This window comes from Pan paniscus, chromosome 2 (assembly GCF_029289425.2).
Source record: "Pan paniscus chromosome 2, NHGRI_mPanPan1-v2.0_pri, whole genome shotgun sequence".
NCBI classification, from domain to species: Eukaryota; Metazoa; Chordata; class Mammalia; order Primates; family Hominidae; genus Pan; species Pan paniscus.
In genome coordinates this window covers 44,779,857-44,805,018 of record NC_085926.1, presented here as the reverse complement: position 1 = coordinate 44,805,018, position 25,162 = coordinate 44,779,857, and the positions used below count along the sequence as shown (strand labels likewise).

General features: G+C 40.0%; 1 protein-coding gene across 1 annotated transcript in view; it reads right to left on the bottom strand.

Moving 5' to 3' along the window:
- Positions 1–25,162, bottom strand: part of KIF15 (kinesin family member 15) — a 97,810-nt gene that overhangs the window by 6,670 nt on the left and 65,978 nt on the right. Inside the window, exons 21-30 of the mRNA XM_003809315.6 lie at positions 20,451–20,601; positions 20,167–20,252; positions 19,095–19,164; positions 18,323–18,409; positions 16,602–16,706; positions 15,655–15,777; positions 8,245–8,391; positions 6,211–6,312; positions 5,429–5,593; positions 3,431–3,540 (exon numbers count right to left, since the gene is read on the bottom strand). Coding sequence (XP_003809363.1) covers positions 3,431–3,540; positions 5,429–5,593; positions 6,211–6,312; positions 8,245–8,391; positions 15,655–15,777; positions 16,602–16,706; positions 18,323–18,409; positions 19,095–19,164; positions 20,167–20,252; positions 20,451–20,601 — 1,146 coding nt within the window. The remainder of the gene's footprint in view (positions 1–3,430; positions 3,541–5,428; positions 5,594–6,210; positions 6,313–8,244; positions 8,392–15,654; positions 15,778–16,601; positions 16,707–18,322; positions 18,410–19,094; positions 19,165–20,166; positions 20,253–20,450; positions 20,602–25,162) is intronic.

The following is a 25,162-nucleotide window of genomic DNA, read 5'->3' as shown; positions in this document are numbered from 1 at the left end:
GAGTAGCTGGGATTACAGGTGCATGCCACCACCCCGACTTATTTTTTGTATTTTTAGTAGAGACAGGGTTTCACCATGTTAGTCAGGCTGGTCTCAAACTCCTGACCTCAAATGATCTGCCTGCCTCGGCCTCTCAAAGTGCTGGAATTACAGGCGTGAGCCATGACACCCAGTGAAAAACATCTTTTAAAAGACATTTATTCAACATCATGATCAGACTATGACATTTGGCAATCAACAGGATGAGTGCAAAGGAAAAAAAAAACACATTAAAACTCTTTGTTAAGACTGCTTTACACTTTCCACAGAACAGAAACTAAACTAACCTGTTATACAATTAGTCACAAATACGGTCCTTGAGTTTTTTACCCATACACCTGAGTATTGTCTAAAACATATCTTCTTTGTAGCAGCTAGGCCCTGCTACCAACTGTGCTTGGCTGAGTTCACAAATCTGTTGTAACCTGTAGTTTCCCTGTCACTTCTCTGGCTCTCCTCTCCTGCTAAGCTTTGTTTCCTGGCATTAATTAAAACCTTCTGCCACTGCCATAGCTACTGCTGCTACTGGAACTGCCTGTCAACCTAAAAAGAAACTCAGAAAGACAGGCTCTTTAGAACAAACAAGTTTATCTAGGAATAGCAGAGGGATTGCAATTGCAGGGTATGCAAGCTATTATGGGCCATTAGTGTATCCAGGGGAGTTGGGGAAAGGGAAAGCTTTTAAAGACAAAGAGAAATCCATGAAATAAAGCTTGAAATAAAGCTCACAGGTCACAGAAGCTCAGTGCAGGAGTTGGCGTTTGTTCATTGGTGGAGATGGCTGTTGCTGAGTAACTGTCCTGGTGCTGGCAGCTTGTCTGAAATACTGCAGGCCTGAAAAATTCCTGTGATAAGCTCTGTTGCAGGGTGAGTGCAGAAGTGGGGCATGTGGGACCTGCAGGAATTTCTTGTGATAAGGTATATTATAGGCATGTGCGGTGAGAACTTTTTTATGGCCTCCTGACTCCACTTTGTTAGGGTTTTGACATAAGTGACTCCATTCTGGTACTGGCAACTTTCACATGCCTTAGCCACCTTGATTTGATGTTTTGGCAACATAGTAGCCTCAGCCACCACAGGGGCCAGAGTTTCTTTCTTTCTTTTTTTTTAGGTGCCAGAGTTTCTGTCTCCAAAGTTTCTTCTCTTCATGGGTTCAAAATTGATTGAAGATTGGTTGTTGTAATTACCAAAATCGTTGTAGTTCCCACCATCTCCAAAACTGCTTCCATCATTTAAGTACTAAATCCATTATAGCCATCCCTGCTGCCCCCATATCCACCAATACAGCTGCCTCCAAAGCTACCATTACCAGTGAAATTTTTCCTTCATGACCAAAGTTGTTACTCCCACCAAAACCACCTCCATGACCACCACCAAAGTTTCCAGAACCACTCTGACCTCTCTGGCTGGCTGAAGTACTAACCATTTCTTTCTTCAACATGGTTTTCCATACTTCATGGTAGTGGCTATGTACTTTACGGTATTTCTGAGAGACAATCTTATTCGCAGAGTCATGGCTGTCCTCAAAGGTTAAAAAAGTAAAGCTCTTCTTTTTGCCATTGCCTCACTCAGTCATGATTTCAACCACTCCTATTTTCTCATACCTTCACAATAATCTCTTAGGTGATGTTCTTCAGTGTCTTCTGTGATACCACCAACAAAGATCTTTTTTACAGTTAACCAGGCACCTGGTCTTTGAGAATCTTTTCTTGACATCCCTCTTTGGTTTCACAACTCTTTCATCTGCCTTGTGTCGCCTTGATTTATGGCTGCATCCATCTCCTCCACAGTGCCATCTGTGACAAACCAAAGGCCCTGGAATGCTTGGTGTTTGGGTCTCTCATTGCTATATAATCCATGAGCTTTCCTCACTACTCAGAATGGCTCCCCAGACTCTTATTGGTTGTTTCAAAGCTCAATCGTCTGATGAAGAGCTTCTGTAGCTATTCGGGCTATTTAAGAGACTCTGACTTAGATATGTTGGTAGTGGGAAGAAAGACTTGAACGATGCATCCTTAGTGGCATCCATGGGCAAAAGTAGTAAGCTTATGACGTATCTCTGAAATACGGTATTTTAAATTTTCATTTTACAAATGATCCGGAAATGTTCTATGTTCACAGTAGCTCTTGACAAAAGACAGTATACTAAATATAAGGCTTTTCTTTAATAGAATTGGACATATATGGAGCATATGAAAACTAGGTGAGCAGACTGTGGACTACCTACATCAGAATCACCTACAAAGGGAGGCACGTGCTTTTTTAAAATGCAGAATTCTGGGCTTCGCTCCAGCCCTACTGAATAAGATCTCTGGTGCTCACTAAAATTTGAAGAGAATCATTTAAGAAGAGATTTTAGCATAGCCGCCATTACCATCCTCAAATCTCTCCTGCCTCATTTAGGTTTTGAACAACTCATATCAGGGATGTTTCTGGACAGGGCCAGGGAGCTGCAGGAGTGCACAAGCTTCTCTGTCAAAGACGTTGTGGCAACAGCATGGACAGCACTCAGTGGAATTCGGTAAGGGCTTCTATCTCGGAGATCCCACTTTGATTCAATTCGACTTCTTGCATAATTTTACAGGCCACTATCATCTCCAAACTCTCACTCAGAAAGTTACAATAGGCAGAATCATAATTCTACCTTGTGTACTTAATAACTACTTTTCATTGACTGACACCTGCTACCAAACACTGTAACTGGCACTTTATACATGTAATTTTTAATCTTTAAAACTCCTTGTGAGAAAATTAACATTTTCTTCATTTTATTGTTAAGGAAAGTGAAGTACTAAAAGGGTAAAAAATATGTTGAAAATCGTATGACTTTTAAGTCAAAGACAAGATATAAGTCTGGATATGGCTGCCCCGACACTATGCAAATGTATCGGCAAATGCAACTACAAAACTGCCTTACCTGAAGCCAAAACACACTCAGAGAGATGTCTAAATCCAAGTGAATGCTCCTCTGTAAAATGCTAAGGATATCCTTCTTGTCCTGCCCAGGGGCTTTCCCTGGACCATGAGTTACGAAGCAAAGCCAACTAGTAGGGAATTCTCCCTTTCTCTGCAAGGCTTCTTGAACCTTGTCGATATTATTTATACCTTAAAAAATTTTTTTTAAATATAAGTAATTTGGTTTAAGTATCTCACATGTTTTAAATTCATTTCAATCACTTTAAAACAAATGCAACAATGCCAAAAACGCACTGCAGAGCAATGCAAAGGTGAACAGATCAGACTTGATTCAAAATCAACCAAAAGACCATCTCCTGGATTAGTGGGAAACATTGTACACCTTGGGAAACCTGTGAAACCAATTCCAACCTCATTTAACTCCACACAGGCAGGCCAAGATTTAGCCCATAGAGTTCTCGTGGTTCTTTCTCACCTGTTTTCCTTTTGTCTTTTAATATCATCCAGCTGATCTTGCAGGAGCCAGTTTTTCTCTATTAACTGCTGACTTTCCAGGCGTAGGTTTTCCATTTCACACAACTGCTCCTAATAACATATCAAATCGTATCTTTTCAAAAAACACATTACAGTAGGCTTCATTTAGCTTCCCAAGGCCACCACTGAGACAGGTATTCCTCTTTTAAGTTCCTGTGCAGAGACACTGCACTGGGTATTGCTGCATGAAAAGCAGACTGTGACAAGCTATTGGAGGCCTAGAATGGTGATTCATGATCACATCCACAGTGTCTTGAACACAGATTTTTAAAATCAATATCACAGAATTCATTAAAAATTAAAATTCCTTTGTGAATAAAGATGACAAAAATCTCTATATTGAAAAATATTCTCAACTATTCGATTCTATTTATTATGTAGATTCTAATTAAAACAAAAAATTGACGTCACAGCTCATCCCTCAAAATACTCAATTGCATCCTAACTTGAAAATCATGAGCATAGCTATCTGGAAGAAATAAATACTTGTCTGCAAGGAATATCCTTTTGGATTTACTTGCCTATTATCTGATTTCGTTTTACCTGACCCAGTTTCTTCTAAGTTTCAAGATCATGGCAATCTGGATAACAGCCACATTCCTGAGATAGCATACTGAGAACTGCCCTAAATAAAAAGATCGGGAATAATCTTCTCCATGAATAACAAAACTCAAGATAAGTGCCGTCTTTATATACATCCCTTGGTTAAAGTGAATAATTTGTGTTCCTAAACAAAAACTCCCTGCAGAGCAATGACCTCACAGGATAAATGCTATCTTCTGTGGAGCATCACATCCTTCCCCATGCACCTACACACGTACCCAGACACTCTTCCATGTGCCCCACCCCTGAGCCATGTGCACACCCCACTACTCAGACAACATACCATCAAGTAACTGGGTAAAAACACTATGAGGGAGCTTAAAAAAATGGAAAACAAGAAAGTATTTTAAATTTATCAGAGACTAAAAAAAACTCTAATATATAAAAATGCCTATGAATCAATAAGAAAAAGTCCAATGATAGAAAAATGGGTAATGGATATTGTTCACAGAAACAGAAAAACAAGATGCTCAATTTTACTCTTAAGAAAAATATAAATGTAAAACTACATCATTTAATACTTTAGCTATTAAACGGACAAAGATCCGAAATTCAGATAGCACCATGAGGTGAGGTTTAAGGAAACATGCTCTCACCTTCATTCCTGATGAGAGCATAGCTGGCGCAACCTGTATATGACACCATTGTGTAAAAAGCAAATGGGGCAGGAGAGAATGCTTAGCGATGTGGTTATGTATGCATTAAGCTCTAAAAGAAAGGGGCTACCCTGGAAGCCTCCAGGGACAGCAAAGTAGGTGGATTAGTATCAGGGGTAAAAGGAATACTTTTCTCTGTCTACCTTTCAGTTCTGTGCTTTTTGAATTTTGTATCCTCAGTAACCATGAGGATGCTGCTTAGTTTAAAAAATTAAATTGGCCAGGTGCGGTGGCTCACACCTGTAATCCCAGCACTTTGGGAGGCTGAGGTGGGCGGATCATGAGGTCAGGAGATCAAGACCATCCTGGCTAACACAGTGAAACTCCGTCTCTACTAGAAAATACAAAAAATTAGCCGAGTGTGGTGGCGGGCACCTGTAGTCCCAGCTACTCGGGAGGCTGAGGCAGGAGAACGCTGTGAACCTGGGAGGCGGAGCTTGCAGTGAGCCAAGATCGCACCACTGCACTCCACCCTGGGCGACAGAGGCAGACTCCGTCTCAAAAAAAACCAAAAAAACAAAAAAATTAAATTTACTGGCTGGGCATGGTGGCATATACCTATAGTGCCAGATACTGGGTGGCTGAGGCAGATGGATCACTTGAGCCCAGCCTGGGCAACATAGTGAGACTTGGTCTCTTTAAAAATAATTAAATTTACTGGAAAAAAAAAATCCAATTACCTTCATTCTGAGGATTTCAGCATTTTTGACTTCTCTGTCTTCATTTAGCTTTGTTACAAGGTGTTCCAAAGAAGTCTTAGAGGCTCTTCCATCTTCTATCTCTTGTTCTTGTGTTTCCAGGAGTTTTGCCAAATGTGTTTGAAAGTGAGGTGGTGTCTTAGGACTCTAAAATAAAATCACATCTCATCCAAATATCCAATTAAGTGATATTATAAAGATTTCTTTTAAACGTAAATGTCAAGTACATAAAAAATATTCTAGCTACGGCTGGGCATGGTGGCTCACACCTGTAATCCTAGCACTTTGGGAGGCCAAGGTGGGCGGACTGCCTAAGCTCAGAAGTTCAAGACCAGCCTGGGCAACACAGTGAAACCCTGTCGCTACTAAAATACAGAGAAAAAATTAGCCAGGTGTGGCAGTGTGCACCTGTAGTCCCAGCTACTTGGGAAGCTGAGGCAGGAGAATTGCTTGAACCTGGGAGACGGAGGCTGCAGTGAGCCGAGATCATGCCACTGCACTCCAGCCTGGGTGACAGAGCAAGACTCCATCTGCCCAAAAAAAAAAAAAAAAAAAAAAAAAAAATTCCGCTGCTTAGCTTATTATTCTAATTCTTTTCCAAGGAAATAAAAGACTGCTACTTTCATCAAGTAAAAAGCAGACAGAGGGTATTAGTGAAAATCTTTTTCTTTAAAAAGACAAAGGTATGTTCTTCCTAATTTCCAAATTTTTATCATTTACAAAACTGTTTCTTCCTCCTGAAATAATCTTTTTCTGAAAAGTACCTGGGGATCCTCAGCAGCAGAATCCATCACATGTTCTAGTTGCCTCATTTTGAAGTTATATTCATTCTTCTTCTGTTCTACTTCCTCTTTCTTTTGGTTTAGCTGGGAAAATTGAACAGATACAAGGTTACAACTTAGTAATATGGGGTACAATGTCCAAATAGAAAAGACAAACTGCCCATCACCAATCATCAGGGAAATGCAAATGAAAACCACAATGAGATATCACTTCGCACCTGATAGGGATGGCTATCATCAAAAAGATGAAAGTTAAGTGTTGGTGAGGTTGTGGAGAAAAGGGAATCCTTGTATACTGTTGGGAATGTAAATTAGCACAGCCATTGTGAAAAATAGTATGGAAGTTCCTCAACAAACTAAAAACAGAACTACTGTATGATCCAGCAGTCTCACCTCTGGATATATATCCAAAGGAATTAAAATCAGTCTATTGAAGAGACAGCGGCACTCCCATGTTCTCTGAAGCATTATTCGTAATAGCCAAGCTATGGAGTCAACTTAACTGTCTATTGATGGGAGAATGCGTAAAGAAAATGTGCTATATATATACACAATGAAATACTACTTAGTCTTAAAAAGGAAGCAAATTCTGTCATTTGTGACAACATGGATGAACCTGGAGGACACTGTTCCAAGTAAAACAAGCCAGCACAGAAAGACAAATACCACACAATCTCACTTATATGTGGAATCAAAAAAAGTTGAACTCATAGAAATGGAGAGTACCAGAGTCTGGGGGAAGTGAGGGGTGGAAGGAGACATGAATCAGCAATGGGAGATGTTGGTCAAAGGGTATAGTTTCAGTTAGACAGGAGGAATACCTTTTGGAGATCTACTGCAGGGCATGGTGATTACAGTTATTAGGTTGATGCAAAAGTAATTGCGGTTTCTTCCCATGGCATATGGAAATATGCTGTATTTACATTATTTTTTCAGAACTTGATTAATAATTTGAAAAGCAGTAAGATATTAAAATAAACCTATGATATTTTTAAAAGTAATTGTGAAATCTAACTTGGTTGCTACTATAACCCAATCATCATCTCCTTTTCTTTTTTTTTTTTTGAGATGGAGTCTCTCTCTGTCGCCCAGGCTGGAGTGCAGTGGCGCGATCTCGGCTCACTGCAAGCTCCGCCTCCCGGGTTCACACCATTCTCCTGCCTCAGCCTTCCCGAGTAGCTGGGACTACAGGAGCCGGCCACCACGCCCGGCTAATTTTTTTTGTGCTTTCAGTAGAGACGGGGGTTCACCGTGTAAGCCAGGATGGTCTTGATCTCCTGACCTCGTGATCCACCCACCTTGGCCTCCCAAAGTGCTGGGATTACAGGTGTGAGCCACCGCACCTGGACCCATCTCCTTTTCTCTCACAAATTTATTTATACTTTTAAAAATGTTCCAAGTCTCACAAGTAACAAAACAGTCATCTGAGAAAAATACAAAATATAAAATGACAACAACCACCAAAAATATGATAAAAGTCAGGCATAACCTCACTGGAGTGGTTAGAACTGGTTGCCATGTGTCAAGGACCTAAGGTGGGTGGGAGGCAGCTGAGCAAGTCTCAGTCCAGGTGAGGATACTCCATTAGCCTCCCCTTTGTACATGGAGAAGTTGGCCAATGCAGGAATGTCATGACAACCTCAACTGTGGATTCCTCCTGTCCCCCATTTTTTTTTTTTTTTTTTTTTTGAGACAGGGTCTCACTCTGTCACCCAGGCTGGAGTGCAGTGGTGCAATCTTGGCTCACTGCAACCTCCACCTCCCAGGTTCAAGCAATTCTTGTGCCTCAGCCTCCCAAGTAGCTGGGATTACAGGTGAGCGCCACCACACCCGGCTAACTTTTCTATTTTTAGTAGAGACAGGGTTTCAGTTCACCATGTTGGCCAGACTGCTCTTGAACTCCTGACTTCAAGTGGTCCACCCACCTTGGCCTCTCAAAGTGCTGGGATTACAGGAGTGAGCCGCTGCACTTGGTCTCCTGTCTCCCATCTTGAGTGACACCTGTGTGTTTCTCACCTTGTGCTGAAGTTCCTGAATCAGGGCTTCCTTCTTGGTCAGTTCTTCCTGGGCAGACTGCAGCAGCCCCGAGTGTTTTTTTGAGGCCTCTGTGAGCATGTTCAGCTGCTCAGTGGCATGAGCCAGGTCCTCACAGAGCATATCCCTCTGTTAGGAGACAATCACCATGGTTTCTTAATTGTGGTATTCCAATAAGGATTCCCAAATCATTACTATGTACAACTTTTAACAGACTAAGGAAGTTTTATGTAAAAACCTATTTCTTTTGCTTGTGTGCTAATCCATTCTAAGACAAAGTAATCAGTTAATATTTAGATGAACAGGTCTAGAGATTAACATTATTACAGTAAACATATATAGGTATCCCAATTGAGGTTTAACTGTACTCTAGGTTTGAGGTCTAATTGCATTCTCTTCTCACCCCCAGGATCTCAAAGCCAATCTCCGTCTCCTGGGGAGGACTCAAAGGTCTCTTGGTTACTTCTTGTTGTCTCACCAATTGACTCTAGTCCTTTATATACTGGAAAGTAAACAGCTGTAAAGATGAGCCTCCATCAGCCAGTTGAGGAGGGCCTGGGCAGTTTGCACCAGATTGTGATTCATTGTCATAGACCATCAAAGTTTCAGGAAGTAGCTTTGTGGAAAGTGGCACAGAAAATTAGAAGTCCTATAGGTTGCATACATAATTTCTATGTACACAGTATATGTAATTCCTCCCAAATTAGAGCAGATACTGCTTATCCTTCTTTTCCTTTCCAAATGTATATATATGTATGTAGGTATGTGTGTGCATGTGTATATATATACACACACATATATATGTGTGTACATAGACATGTACATATACATGGATATACACACACAGATATATATACATACATATAAACACACACTTTTAAAAAAACTTGACACATCACAAACATTTTTGCATGTACTCACTCTTTTCACTGTGGGGACTCCATTTCACCTTATGGAAGTACCACAATTTAATCTATCACTAAATATTTTGGTTGATTTGAATTTTTCACTATTCTATGCACTTCATTCTTATATCTAGATTATTTCTTTAGGCTGAATTTTTAAAAGTGCAAACTCAAAGGATATGTAAAAAATATAAGGCTATGTATTACCAGACTACCTCCCCAAAGGCTGAACATAAACTCCTCCAGAAGTTTGAGTAATCATCCTTGTCTGCACATCTTCCTTGGGTCTTAAACTTTACCAGTTATAAGATTAGAAAATAGCTCTTATTTTAATTTGTGAAACTGGCCCAACTGTCCCCTAGAACTGATGTTTATGGTTTCTTTTGAATAAACATAGAAATTGGCCCTCCCAGTCTTAAAACTTAAGAAAGTTACATTTGTCTTATCTGAGTTCCTTTCTCAGGGAACCCACCAACAGGCATCCCAGACAAGATCAAGGAACTGAAACTTACCAGATCATGGCAACTGGACAAATGAGATGCCAGGCCCCTCACCTGTCATGGCTGCCTAACTGACAACCTGTTTCCTGTTAACCAACTCCTTTTCCTTACCCCTCCCTAGTTCCTGCTTTTCCACACATGGTTACCTTTCTTGCTATATAAACTCCCAATTTTAGTCAGTCAGGGAGAAGGATTTGAGACTGATCTCCTATCTTGGCTATGGCACTCATTTAAAGTCTTCTTCGCTGGCAATACTCCTTGACTCAGTGATTGGCTTTCTGTGTGGTAAGCAACCAGACCTAGGCTGAACTCCTAATGTTTCAGGAACATTTGCATGTCTCTGATTCCAAAGAAGTTTTGTGCCACTATATTCCTTCTTTGGGGAGCTACCTATGTCCATTTTCCACCAGCTGTGTTTCTATCCTTCTCCTGAAGGATAAATTAAGGTGGTAAAATACTTTGTCATCAGTTGCAAATATTTTCCCCATCTGTTGTTAGAATTTTTGTTTTTAATATTGTATAATCTTCCCTTATGAGTTCTAATCTTTATATCAAGATATTTTCAGAGTCACATAATCTCAAGATATTTTTATGTATTTGTATTTTTTCTTCTCCTTAAAAAAAAATTATTTATTTATTTATTTATTTTTTTAGACAGAGTCTTGCTCTGTCGCCCAGATAGAGTGCAGTGGCGTGATCTCATCTAACTGTAACCTCCACCTCCCAGGTTCAAGAGATTCTCATGCCTCAGCCTCCTGAGTAGTTGGGATTACAGGTGTACACCACCACACCTGGCTAATTTTTCTAATTTTTGTATTTTTAGTAGAGACGGGGTTTCGTCATGTTGGGCAGGCTGGTCTTGAGCTCCTGGCCTCAAGTGATCCACCTGCCTTGGCCTCCCAAAGTGCTGGGATTACAGGTGTGAGTCACCGTGCCCATCCTTCCTTTTGTTTTTTCAGAGATGGGGGCTCTTGCAACAACATTACCCAGGCTGGACTTGAACTACTGGACTCAAGCAATTGTCCCATGTCAGCCTCCTGAGTAGCTGGGACTACAGGCGTGCATTACCATGCCTGGCTTGTATTTTTATTTTCTAGTACTTCTATGATGTCATCATTTGTACAGAACTCTAATCCATGTAAAAATTGTTTTGGCTTTGATATCTTTTCAAATTGGTCAGACAATTTTCCCAACATATATACTGATTAAACCGACTCTTTCTTCACTGTTGAGAAATACTTCCTTTACCATTACACTAAATTCCTTCATATTCACTGCTATTTGTGGATGTTCAAAGTTGTTGCAATGATCTCTCTATCATCAGTCCAACACTGGATATGGTTACCATTTAGCTTAGAAATCTCTCTGTATTATTGTTTTTCTAAGTTTTGTTGTTAAATCTTGGGTATTTTTTTCAAAGGAACCTTAAAATCATCAGTTTTTTATACTGGGATTTGAGGCCAGGCATGGTGGCTCACACCTGTAATCCTAGCAATTTGGAAGGCTGAGGCAGGGGAGGATCACTTGGGTTTAGGAGTTCGAGACCAGCGTGGGCATCATAGTGAAACCTCATCTCTACAAAAAAATACCAAAAATTAGCCAGGCGTGGTGCTGCACATCTGTAGTCCCAGCTACTTGGGAGGCTGAGGTGGCAGGATCACTTAAGCCCAGGAGTTCAAGGCTGCATTGAGCCATGATCGCATTACTACACTCCAGCCTGGGTAACAAAACAAGACCCTGTCTCAAAAAAATAAAAATAAATACATTGGGATTTGAAGTGGAATTACATAAATTTCTGTTTCTAAAACGACAGGGTCTTCCTGTCCAAGTCTCCCTTTAGATCCTTTTATTGAAGTCTCTTTTCATGTTGCTTGTAAAGTTTTATGTTCTTAACAATTGTCAAATATTCACCCTAAGATTTTGATATGCTATATTATTTCTGTGAAAGAGAATTTTTAAAAGCTCCTGTTATGTTTTTTAACTGTTTATTTAATATTATATATTATTTTAATTATAACATAATATTATATAATAATCTATAATAAAGCTATTCTTTATTATTATTTTTTGAGACGGAGTATCGCTCTGTCGCCCTAGCTGGAGTGCAGTGGCGCGATCTTGGCTCACTGCAACCTCTGCCTCCTGGGTTCCAGCGATTCTCCTACCTCAGCTTCCCAAGTAGCTGGGACTATAGGCACGTGCCACCACGCCCAGCTAATTTTTTTTTTTTTTTTTGTATTTTTAGTAGAGACGGGGTTTCACCGTGTTAACCAGGATGGTCTCAATCTCCTGACCTTGTGATCCACCTACCTCAGCCTCCCAAAAAGTGCTGAGATTACAGGCGTGAGCCACGGTGCCCGGCCCCAGTAAAGCTATTCTTTAATATTCAATTTCTTTCAATATCCCTTAGGGAAGTTTTATGTCCTTAACAGTTGTTACAAATTCTCTCCTAAGGTTTTAACACTTTTGGTTGTTTTTGTGAATAGAATTTTTTAGTTCCAATATTGTTAAATGGTTATTAATGGCACATAGTAAATATTATTTTTAAGACTAATTTATAACTGATTACTAAACTCAATATTCTAATAGATATTCAGACAGTATTTTGGAGTCTCCATGTAGACACTCATGACCATCTGCAAATAACAGTCACTGTCTCTCAGTTTTTATGATATTTGTATCCCACTTAGTATTTCCATTTTACTGCATTGGCTAAGTACTCATATTGTTGAAAAACACTGATATATGAACAATTTGAATATACTGAACAATTCACAAACCATAGCCATAAAACTAAATTTTAGCTAATAAAGACTGAAGATAAGTACAAAGGGAATATGAATTAGCTGTTTATAGGGTCAATTCCACTTGAATCTAAAATGTATGAATCTAAAATACGATATTTAAATCTAAATACAATATTCGTAGTCACATTTTATTTTTAAGAAGAAAAAAGAGAGAAAGCAAGGAAGGAAGGAAGGAAGAGCTTTTAGGTAAACAGGCATGAGTTTTCATTATTTACCTACTCCCACTCAAATAGCTAGATTTCCTTTTAACTTTGTCAATAGTCAGTATGAAACTGAATTTTTAGCCCATCATCTTATACTTTGTAGGGGACCCTAGGTTGTGGCTTCTGTGTACTAACTTTTCAATTGGCTTGCTAAAACTATTTCCATCTGACACATATTGAGCAGTTACAAGGAGCCAGACACAGTTCTCAGTACTTTCCATGTATTACCTCAGTTCATCTCTACAACACCTTATGCCAGCGGCCCCCAGCCCCCAGGCCACAGACTGCTATCAGTCTGTGGCTTGTTAGGAACTGGGCTGCACAGCAGGAGGAAAGCGAGCACAGCTTCATCTGTATTTACAGCCATTCCCCATCGCTCGCATTACTGCCTGAGCTCCGCCTCCTGTCAAATCAGTGGCAGCATTAGATTCTCACAGAAGCATTAACACTATTGCAAACTGCGTGCCAGGGATCTCGTTTGGGCTCTCCTTATGAGAATCTAATGCCTGATGATTTGTCACTATTTCCCATCACCCCTGGACAGGACCATCTAGTTGCAGGAAAACAAGCTCAGGGCTCCCACTGATTCTACATTACGGTGAGTTGTACAACTATTTTATTATATATTACAATGTAAATATAATAATAGAAATAAAGTACACAGTAAATGTAATGTGCTTGAATCATCCAGAAACCAGCCCCCCTCACCCTCCTGGTCTAAGGAAAAATTGTCTTCCACTAAACTGGGTCCCTGGTGCCAAAAAGGCTGAGGACCACTGCCTTATGCAGTAGGAAGTACTGTTATCTCTACAGATATGGCAAATGAAACACAGGGAGAACTTTAACTTCCCCAAGGTCACACAGCTAGAATTCCAACTCCGTAGCCTGTGCTCTTAATAACTTCTTACTATTCTACCCTTACTTTCCTTTTATTCTAATTTTTGTTGTCTACTTTAATCTTCTTTTTTTTTTTTTTGAGATGGAGTCTCGATCTGTCACCCAGGCTAGAGTGCAGTGGCGTGATCTCAGCTTGCTGCAACCTCTGCCTCCTGGATTCAAACCATTTTCCTGCCTTGGCCTCCTGAATAGCTGAGATTACAGGCACGCACCACCACACCCCGCTAATTTTTGTAGTTTTAGTAGGGATGGGGTTTTACCATGTTGGCCAGGCTGGTCTGGAACTCCTGACCTCAAGTGATCCACCCGCCTCGGCCTCCCAAAATGCTGGGATTACAGGTGTGAGCCACCACGTCCGGCCTATTTTAATCTTATATCTTATGTGTGTTAGCAGCTTCAAATCCTTTCTGCGATGTAGCAAGATATAAATACAAATTACTGGGAATAGCCATCTTGGATATCTACCCCACAGGTCCTTAAAATTCAAAACTGGTATGTATAAAATGCATCTCATTAACTTTCTGTGGGCCTCTATTCTTTCCATCTGAAATGTGCACAGAACCATTCAGTCCTCCAGGCTGGAAAGCTTGGTGCCCACTCTGACTGCTTCTTCCCTTCATGGTACATATCCAACTGGACACCAACAACTGTCACCTGTAGCTCTGAAACATTTCCCAACTCTATCTCACCCCCTATCCCCACTAGCATTTCTTAGCTCTGACTTCATGACCTTCTGCCTGGGTTCAATGTCTATGCAGTTTTGGTTTCCTAAAAGATACAGCTGACGTTCCTCAAGACACTTCACTACACAGGCTCAGTCTGCCTCCACTTCACTGCCAGCACCTTGTATTGGCCACCCTGACTGCTTGCTGTGCTTGGGACACTCCACACACGTTCACACTGCCAAGCTTCCCTCTCTGGCAAAGTTGTGTACAAATACTCTCTCTTCTGAGGAGGTCTTTAGAATTTCCCCTGGCTGGCAGAATTACTCCCCTCCCTCCCTTTTCTGTGCCCCCAGGTTATTACATCATATTACACATATCTCTTAAGCTAGAATGCATGCTTTGATGTAAGTAACAGTGTTTTTCAATCATCTTTCCATTCCCAAATGCCAGGCCGGGTACAGGTTGTATAGTAGGTGGATTCAATATTTGTTGAATTTGTTTCATGGGTAGCATAGGTTAGCCAAAACCCCTTTATTTCTAAAGCAAATATAGAACAATTTATACAATAGGTTATCATCTGTGTGGGGGAAAAAGTAAGGCTAAAAGTATATAGGATTGCTTAAAATATCTCTTGAAAGTTACACAAGAAACTGATAACATGGGGGTAGCTGAGGAATAGGAAGGGCTGGAAGAAAATCCATATTGCTCCTAGCTTATATACTAATTTTTAAAAAGATAAGTTCACATCATCAACAACAAAAAAACTTCCTTTAGCTGTAGGTTACAAATTAACCTGTACTGCTTAATTTTTAAAAAGATAAATCTACATCAACAAAAACAAAAATAAAACTTATCTTCGCTAAAATGCAAAAGACAACCCTGAAATCAGCCTGTTTAAACAGCCCTTTTCTGCTATCTGCTACTACCACTGCATCCAATTAAATGCAGTTTCCACTCTGCTCCCCTTACAGGGGTCAGTTATAGGAAGTTAACGTGGTGTCAGCAAAAATGACGGAAAATAGATCAGCTAGATAAAATATAATAATTTTGGTGAAATTATTATACATGACTATTTGTATTATTATACACTATACAATAATACATTAGTAGTATACAAATACTATCTCCTCAAAGGAGACAGTATATGTATAAGACTGCCAGAGGAGGAAGCTTGGCAGTGTGAACGTGTGTGGAGTATCTCAGGCACAGCAAGCTGTCAGGGTGGCAGCATGAGGTGCAGGCAGTGAGGTAGAGGTAGAATGAGCCTGTGTAGTGAAGTGTCTTGAGGCACATCAGCTGTATAAGAATTATTTCTTTAAAAATCCTGTATTTATTCATTAATAACTTCCACACACAAATACATATATTGACAAGTAATAAGGCAAACAAAGAAGCTGTGATGCGTTAATACCTACCTCTATGTCCTCAGAAAGTATTCTCAGCCTAAGGGTTTCTTTCAGATCCAGAATATCCACTTCCTGCTTCTTGATCAACACTCTGCTCTCTTCTCTGTCAACCAAAGCAGAGTTGTATTTGCACTGTAGAAAAGAAAGTCATGCTATAAGAGCCATTTTATTACCTGTTTCTAGATTAAAATAACAAGAATGAGTCTGGGTTCCAAGGTGATGACAAGATTAACACAAGATAATTCAATAAATACTTGCTGACTGAAGGAATAGAAGAATAAGTGCATGAATGGTGAAGAGAAATGGAAAAGTCCTCTAAGTATCAGTGAAAAAAACACAGGGTTTGTCATCTAATGCCTTCAGAAATAAACATGGAGTGCAGCAAGCTCCCTGTAGAGCAGAGGAGTGAGGAGGAGTGACAAAAGCCTTCGCCTCGACCCAGAGGAGAAAAGCATCAACACTGAACTCAGATACATGCTGACAAAATAAGTAGTTAACTTTAGGAAATGATATTATGTCCAATATTGCGGAAACGAACTCACTTTCTAAATTATTAATGTCTCTGAACTTAACTGCAATGTGCTACTGTGTTACTTGTTTCTCAAAGCCACTAAAAAACACCACATTTGCCTTAACTGTTACGGCCAGCAACCAGCCTGTTTCTTATTCAGTTTATACCGGCATTCCCAAACAGTGCACAGAGAACATTGTCCCAGATCAGTGAAACCTGAGAAACACTGCAGCCTACATTGTCCCCCAGAGATACATACTACACACTTCCATAATGACTCTGCAAGTCCTACAAACACACAAACCTGTTGAGCTTTATTTAACTAGAATTTCCAAACTTATTTGACCACAGAATCTTTTTTCTGGTGGAGCATCTGTTAAACTCTTGAAAAGTCTGTGAAGTGCCCCATGCTCAAATTTAACATCTTGTTGGTGACCGAACTTACATTTATGTCCTTCAGTTCTTGTTTCAGGGTGTCTATAGTTTCTGTTTTCTCACAGACCGATGTTCTTAGCTCCTGGATCTGGTTCATGAGGTCAGCTACAACTTTCTGATGAGGACAGAAATAATATCTTCATACCCAATAACATTAAGGAGAAGAAATTTTTTAAATGGTAAATCACTTATCTTTCCTAATGGCAATATAAGTCAATTTTATTTTAGTAAAAGATCGTATGTCACATTAGTATCAATTTATATATAATATATATACATATATAATATATATACATCTATAATATACACATATATAATATATACACATATATAATATATACACATATATAATATATACATATATTATATATATACATATATTATATATACATAATATATACATATATAATGTATACACATATATACATATATAATATATACATATATAATATATATGCATATATATATTATATATGCATATATAACATATATTATATATGCATATATAATATATACATATATAATATATATATGCATATATAATATATACATATATAATATATATGCATATATAATATATGCATATATATACATATATAATATATACATATGTAATATATATACATACACACACACACACACACACACACATATATATATATATTTTTTTTTTTTTGAGATGGAGTCTCGCTGTGTCGCCCAGGCTGGAGTGCAGTGGCGCGATCTCGGCTCACTGCAAGCTCCACCTCCCGGGTTCATGCCATTCTCCTGCCTCAGCCTCTCGAGTAGCTGGGACTACAGGCACCTGCCACCATGCCCAGCTAATTTTTTGTATTTTTAGTAGAGACGGGGTTTCACCATGTTAGCCAGGATGGTCTCGACCTTCTGACCTCGTGATCCACCCGCCTCAGCCTCCCAAAGTGCTGGGATTACAGACATGAGCCACTGCGCCTGGCATCAATTTATATTTTAATGGCTTTATAATTTTTTTTTTGAGACAGAGTTTCGCTCTTGTTGCCCAGACTGGAGTGCAATGGTGTGATCTTGGCTCACTGCAACCTCCACCTCCCGGGTTCAAGCAATTCTCCTGCCTCAGCCTCCTGAGTAGCTAGGATTACAGGCATGTGCCACCACACCTGGCTAATTTTGTACTTTTAGTAGAGATGGGGTTTCTCCATGTTGGTCAGGCTGGTCTCAAACTCCTCACCTCAGGTGATCCACCTGCCTTGGCCTCCCAAAGTGCTGGAATTACAGGCGTAAGCCACTGTGCCCAGTCTATAATATTTCATTTAATCATTTGTTTTGGTTTTATGAATGTATATGAGCTAGACATAGAAGAATTTTATACGTAATTTAAACTTGGACATATATACTATTCTTATTATTCTAGTTAAAGTCAACACCAGGAATTTGAAAATTTGTATCATGGGACTTAGAGTCAACAAGAAAGGATCACACTAATATCAGCATCCTAGATAAAAGGGTAGGATGCGTTTTAGAAACACTGCCATCCAAAGTGACAGTAGTTTGTACTTGAAGTTACATGGCAAATTAAGTGGAAGACCTCATTCTCTAGGAACCTTGGAGGATGAACAAGGCTTAACTGCATACAGAAATATTCATATTATCTATTGGTCACCCTGGAGGTGCAAGAAGAGGTAGGAGAACAAAATGTTAAACTAGCATTTATAAGAAAATGCACAGAGAGATGTAGCTTCAAACTCTACCAACCTTATCAGAATCTCTAGACTTTTCCAGGGAACTGATCACTTTTTCAGTAGCAAGCAAGCTCTCTTCTAGTTTCTGTACTTTTGCCATCTATGGTGAAAAAGAAATATTTTTAGAAGAATAATTAAATCGCAAAGTTAACCATATACACAGATAAACAAGTTGAAAGCAGCTTTTCATATTATAGAGTCTATGCTAGGAGTAATACTTGAAAATGATAAATTGGGTTGAAAGACAGTGATTTTGTGCTGTCTACCAGGAGACTACCAACAAATTATTATTGTAACCCTCTGGGAGTTAGAAAAACAAGAGTCGAAAAACAATAGGCCAGGCACGGTGGCTCAGGCCTGTAATCTCAGCACTTTGGGAGGCCAAGGTGGGTGGATCACTTGAGCTCAGGAGTTCGATCCTGGGCAACATGGTGAAACCCCATCTCTATAAAAAATACAAAAATTTAGCCAGGCATAGTGGTGCATGCCCATAGTCCCAGCTACTCGAGAGGCTGAGGTGGGAAAATCACCTGAGCTTGGGAAGTCAAGGCTACAGTGAGCCATCACTGCGCCACTGCACTGCAGCCTGGGTGACAGAGTGAGAAACTGTCTTAAAAAAAGAAGAAAAAAATAAAATTAAAAATAATAGAACCAGTCCCAAATTCCATTTCTTTCTTACTAATTTCCAACATCTGCAAGCTGAAATCATTATAATAAGCCTTTTAGGTATCAGGAATAAAAGTTATAAACTTCAAATACTAGAGTTAGAGTAACAGGAAATTTACCTGCTGCTCACACTTGGCCGTCTCTTTCTGTTTCTCCTGACGTACAGCCTCAAGAACTTTTAAGATTTCTCTGGAAGAGAATAATTATCTTTTACCCCTGACTTCATTCAATGAAAACAGGAACTGAATCTGTTAGTACAGAATAGATTAAGTGCAAATGAACTTTGTTAGGCACACCCTTGGTGTCAGGCATTACCTTCCAGGGGGGATCAGAAATTTGAACCCATTTCTTCAAAAATTATTCAATGAGAACCCATTTTTGTGCCATGACTGTTTTTCCTCAGAGTGTTTAGTACTCCTAAATATAACATATATCATATAGTATTTGTTTATTACCTGTCTCCCTGTGCTAGAAGTTAAAATCCACGAGGACAGGGATGTTTTGTTCACTGTTTCAACTCTAAATGTTCTGGCATTCACCAGATCAGTGCCTGGCTTGTTGGATATCAATAAATGTTTGAATAAATGAGTAAATGTCAATTGCTTGTCTCTCAACTGGATGTAAGCTCTACGTTCACCACTGTATACCAGGGCCTAGAAGAAAATCGACCTCATAGGAAGAACTCCATAAGTACCTACTGAATAAACAAATTCTTCTCATTAGAGTGACTCTCAGCCTAGTGACCGAGGCCCAAAGATTCACTGAGATTACCAAGGAGAGGAACCTGGAAAGAGGGAAGAAATATGGCAGCATTCCTGTTAGGGGACATTCCTGGTAGAAAAAGATTTGTAGACACAGAAATAAAAATCTGTCTCCTCCTTCCAATAATAAAAGGAAGAGTTAGAAGTCATCTTATTATATATTTGCTGTGATTTATTTACAGAAGGCCCTGAGTTCTGATTACCACCAATTGCTATTCATTTAAAAGTACTATAGCTAGTTGTTACATGTTTTGAAAAATTAAGTTTCTCCACATAGCCATTTATACAAAAGAACCTGCTGTTGCTTTTGGAATGCTTTAAAAAAATAACTCTTTACAGGATATTGGCAATAAAAAAAAAAAAACAAGATTAAGACTGTGGTATTAAACAATATTCTAGTATGCTAGTAGAAAAGATAAATAGCACTCACTTAGAACTGTTTTCTTTATCTTCTTCAAACTGTAATGATAATTTGTTATTGCGTTCTTTTTCTGCCTCAAGAAGCTCCATCAAATTCTAAAAGACAACATTAGATTTTAAGTAACTGTTACTAGTAATGCATAGTCAATGAACATGTCAAGTACCTTCTATGTGGCAGGCACTGTGGGCAAGTATAGCAAAGAAGGAGGAAAGGACAGTCCTTGTCCTACACTCAAAAGGACAGTCACAGATGCGGGACAAATTCACGAATTACCAACTCCCTTCTTAACATACATTCAGATCAGATTTCAGAGTTTCATTTTCTTTTTTGAAGTTTTGGAGGTTTCTTGAAAGTTGGTCAATCTCAAATTTCATTATTTCTTGTAAGTTGTCATAGGAATCCTGCAGGCAGGCTTTGCTCTCAAGCAGCTTTTCGTTTTCTAACCTTTATAAGGAAAACATTTTTAAAATGGTAAATAAACATTTAATGTATTTCTATTAATCAGATCATCTGCAGTTCAATTTATCCCATCTACAGCCCATTCCCAACTCACATAAGCCTCGAGTGATATAAGGCTCCTTATGGACCTGTGTGAAATGTCCATGATGCACAAACATGTGAGACACACTGGACCATAGAGTAGTTTGGTAGGAACAGAAAAGACAAGTGGGAGCATTAGCTTGCAAGCATCACTTCCTCATTCTTTCTCCATGGCTTCAACCAGACATGCTTAATTGATGAGCAAATCATAAAGTGGTATAAATCAATTGCTAAAGACAGATACATGGGCAATAGATGGTAGGGAAGGGGAACATATTTATTTATGGCATAAACTATATAGATATAGATATATAAAGTAGACAAAATAATTCAAGAAACACATGGCAGTGTCATGCTGTTTCATTCACAGGACTTAACAACCATTGAAGGCCACAGTGGAATATAAGCAGCCCAGTAAATGATGTACTTAAACTGGAGACACTGAGAAGGTTAAATTGTGTTCAGTGTATTTAAAAAGCTAGGAAGAGGCTGGGCACAGTGGCTCATGCCTCTAATCCCAGCACTTTGGGAAGCTGAGGTGGGTGGACTGCTTGAACTCAGGGGTTTGAAAACAGCCTGGGCAACATGGCGAAACTCTGTCTCTACAAAAAATACAAAAATTAGCTGGGTGCACTGGCATGTGCCTGTAGTCCCAGCTATGTGGGGAGCTGAGGTAGGAGGACAGCTTGAGCCCGGGATATTGAGGCTGCAGTAAGCCGTGTTTATGCCACTGCACTCCAGCCTGGGTGACAAAGTGAGACACTGTCTCAAAAACAAACAAACAAACAAACCTAGGAAGTATTTAATGATGAAAATAGAATTTAAGTACGTAGCAAAATATAGTGGATTCTTAACATTTTTTGATGTAGTTCAACTCTGACATATAAACATCAGGAAATTAAGATCCCATGAGATTAGTGACGTCAAAACAAATTACACCGGTGAAACCCCGTCTCTACTAAAAATAGAAAAAATTAGCCGGGCGTGGTGGCGGGCGCCTGTAGTCCCAGCTACTCGGGAGGCTGAGGCAGGAGAATGGCGTGAACCCAGGAGGCGGAGCTTGCAGTGAGCTGAGATCGGGCCACTGCACTCCAGCCTGGGCGAAAGAGCAAGACTCCGTCTCAAAAAAAAAAAAAAAAAACAAATTACACAAAATAGTTTGAGTTGAGGCCAAGATTATTAGATCCAGTGATTCAGAAGTTAAAACAAATGCTAAGGGTAAGAGAAGGCAACAGTGCACCTGTGATAAGTTATCAATAAATTACCTATTTTGTTTAACTAATTTGAGTTGGGTTATACCACTTGCACTTCAAATAGATTACAGGCCAATCAGACAGCTAGATAAGTGGACTTGGTGCTGGGGAAATGGGACAGGGTGGTGGAGGCTGTGCTGACCCAGACAGCACATTCTGTCTCTAAAGAGAAAGGGGTGAATTTTGCAGCAACTGATGGCTGCCATGCAGGGATGTGGGCCTAGTGGTACCAAATAGTATGACTTTGCTAGAGAATGCTGAAATATAGATTTTTATAAGAAAACACTCAATTTTTAAAATGCTATGTTCATTTATTTTTCTTTAGCCACTGGGCAGGCCTAAGAAAAATGTATGTGAATTAGGCAAGATGGCCAAATAGGAAGAGCTGCAGTCTGCAGCTCCCAGCGGGATCGATGCAGAAGATGGGTGATTTTTACATTTCCAACCGAGGTACCTGGTTCATCTCACTGGGACTGGTTGGACAGTGGGTGCAGACCACGGAGGGCAAGCTGAAGCAGGGCAGGCGTCGCCTCACCCAGGAAGCGCAAGGGGTCAGGGAATTTCCCTTTCCTAGCCAAGGGAAGCCGTGACAGACTGTACCTGGAAAAATGGGACACTTCTGCCATAATACTGAGCTTTTCCAATGGTCTTATCAAATGGCACACCAGAAGATTATATCCTGCACCTAGCTCGGTGGGTCCCACGCCCACGGAGCCTCACTCACTGCTAGCACAGCAGTCTGAGATCGACCTGTGAGGCAGCAGCCTGGCAGGGGGAGGGCCATCCGCCATTACTGAGGCTTGAGTAGGTAAACAAAGCGGCCTGGAAGCTTGAACTGGGTGGAGCCCACCACAGCTCAGCAAGGCCGGCTGCCTCTATAGATTCCACCTCTGGGGGCAGAGCATAGCTGAGCAAAAGGCAGCAGAAACCTCTGCAGACTTAAACGTCCCTGTCTGATAGCTCTGAAGAGTACAGCGGTTCTCCCAACACGGTGTTTGAGCACTGAGAATGGACAGACTGCCTCCTCAAGTGGGTCCCTGACCTCTGTGTAGCCTAACTGGCATAAACCTCCCAGTAGGGGCCGACTGACACCTCATACAGGTGGGTGCCCCTCTGGGACGAAGCTTCCAGAGGAAGGATCAGGCAGCAATATTTGCTGTTCTGCAGCCTCCGCTGGTGATACCCAGGCAAACAGGGTCTGGAGTGAGCCTCCAGCAAACACCAACAGAGCTGCAGCTGAGGGACCTGACTGTTAGAAGGAAAACTAACAAACAGAAAGGAATAGCATCAACACCAACAAAAAGGGCATCCATACCAAAACCCCATCTGTCAGTCACCAATATCAAAGACCAAAGGTAGATAAAACCACAAAAATGGGGAGAAACCACAGGAGAAAAGCTGAAAATTCTAAAAACTAGAGCGCCTCTTCTCCTCCAAAGGATTGTAGCTCCTCGCCAGCAATAGAACAAAGCTGGACGAGAATAACTTTGACGAGTTGACAGAAGTAGGCTTCAGAAGGTCGGTAATAACAAACTTCGACAAGCTAAAGGACCATGTTCAAACCCATTGCAAGGAAGCTAAAAACCTTGAAAAAAGATTAGACGAATGGCTAACTAGAATAAACAGTGTAGAGAAGACCTTAAATGAACTGATGGGGCTGAAAACCAGAGCATGAGAACTTCATGACACCTGCACAAGCTTCAACAGTTGATTCGATCAAGTGGAAGAAAGGGTATCACTGAGTGAAGATCAAATTAATGAAATAAAGCGAGAAGAGAAGTTTAGAGAAAAAAGAGTAAAAAGAAATGAACAAAGCCTCCAAGAAACATGGGACTATGTGAAAAGACCAAATCTACATTTGATTGGTGTACCTGAAAGTGATGGGGATAATGGAACCAAGTTGGAAAACACTCTTCAGGATATTATCCAGGAGAACTTCCCCAACCTAGCAAGGCAGGCCAACATTCAAATTCAGGAAAAACAGAGAATACCACAAATATACTCCTCGAGAAGAGCAACCCCAAGACACATAATTGTCAGATTCACCAAGGTTGAAATGAAGGAAAAAATGTTAAGGGCAGCCAGAGAGAAAGGTCAGGTTACCCACAAAGGTAAGCCCATCAGACTAACAGCGGATCTCTCAGCAGAAACTCTACAAGCCAGAAGAGAGTGGGGGGCAATATTCAACATTCTTAAATAAAGAATTTTCAACCCAGAATTTCATATCCAGCCAAACTAAGATTCATAAGTGAAGGAGAAATAAAATCCTTTACAGACAAGCAAATGCTGAGAGATTTTGTCACCATCAGGCCTGCCTTACAAGAGCTCCTAAAGAAAGCACTAAAAATGGAAAGGAACAACCAGTACCAGCCACTGCAAAAACATGCCAAATTGTAAAGACCATCGATGCTAGGAAGAAACGGCATCAACTAACGAGCAAAATAACCAGCTAACATCATAATGACAGGATCAAATTCACACATAACAATATTAACCTTAAATGTAAATGGGCTAAATGCCCCAATTAAAAGACACCAACTGGCAAATTGGATAGTCAAGACCCATTGGTGTGCTGTATTCAGGAGACCCATCTTATGTGCAGAGACACACATAGGTTCAAAATAAAGGGATGGAGGAAGATCTACCAAGCAAATGGAAAGCAAAAAAAAGCAGGGATTGCAATCCTAGTCTCTGATAAAACAGACTTTAAACCAACAAAGATCAAAAGAGACAAAGAAGGCCATTACATAATGATAAAGGGATCAATTCAACAAAAAGAGCTAACTATCCTAAATATATATGCACCCAATACAGGAGCACCAAGATTCATAAAGCAAGTCCTGAGGGACCTACAAAGAGACTTAGACTCCCACACATTAATAATGGGAGACTTTAACACCCCACTGTCAATATTAGACAGATCAACGAGACAGAAGGTTAACAAGGGTATCCAGGACTTGAACTCAGCTCTGGACCAAGCGGACCTAATAGACATCTACAGAACTCTCCACCCCAAATCAACAGAATACACATTCTTCTCAGCACCACATCGCACTTATTCCAAAATTGACCACATAGTTAAAAGTAAAGCACTCCTCAGCAAATGTAAAAAAAACAGAAATCACAACAAACTGTCTCTTAGACCACAGTGCAATAAATTAGATCTCAGGATTAAGAGACTCACTCAAAACTGCACCACTACATGGAAACTG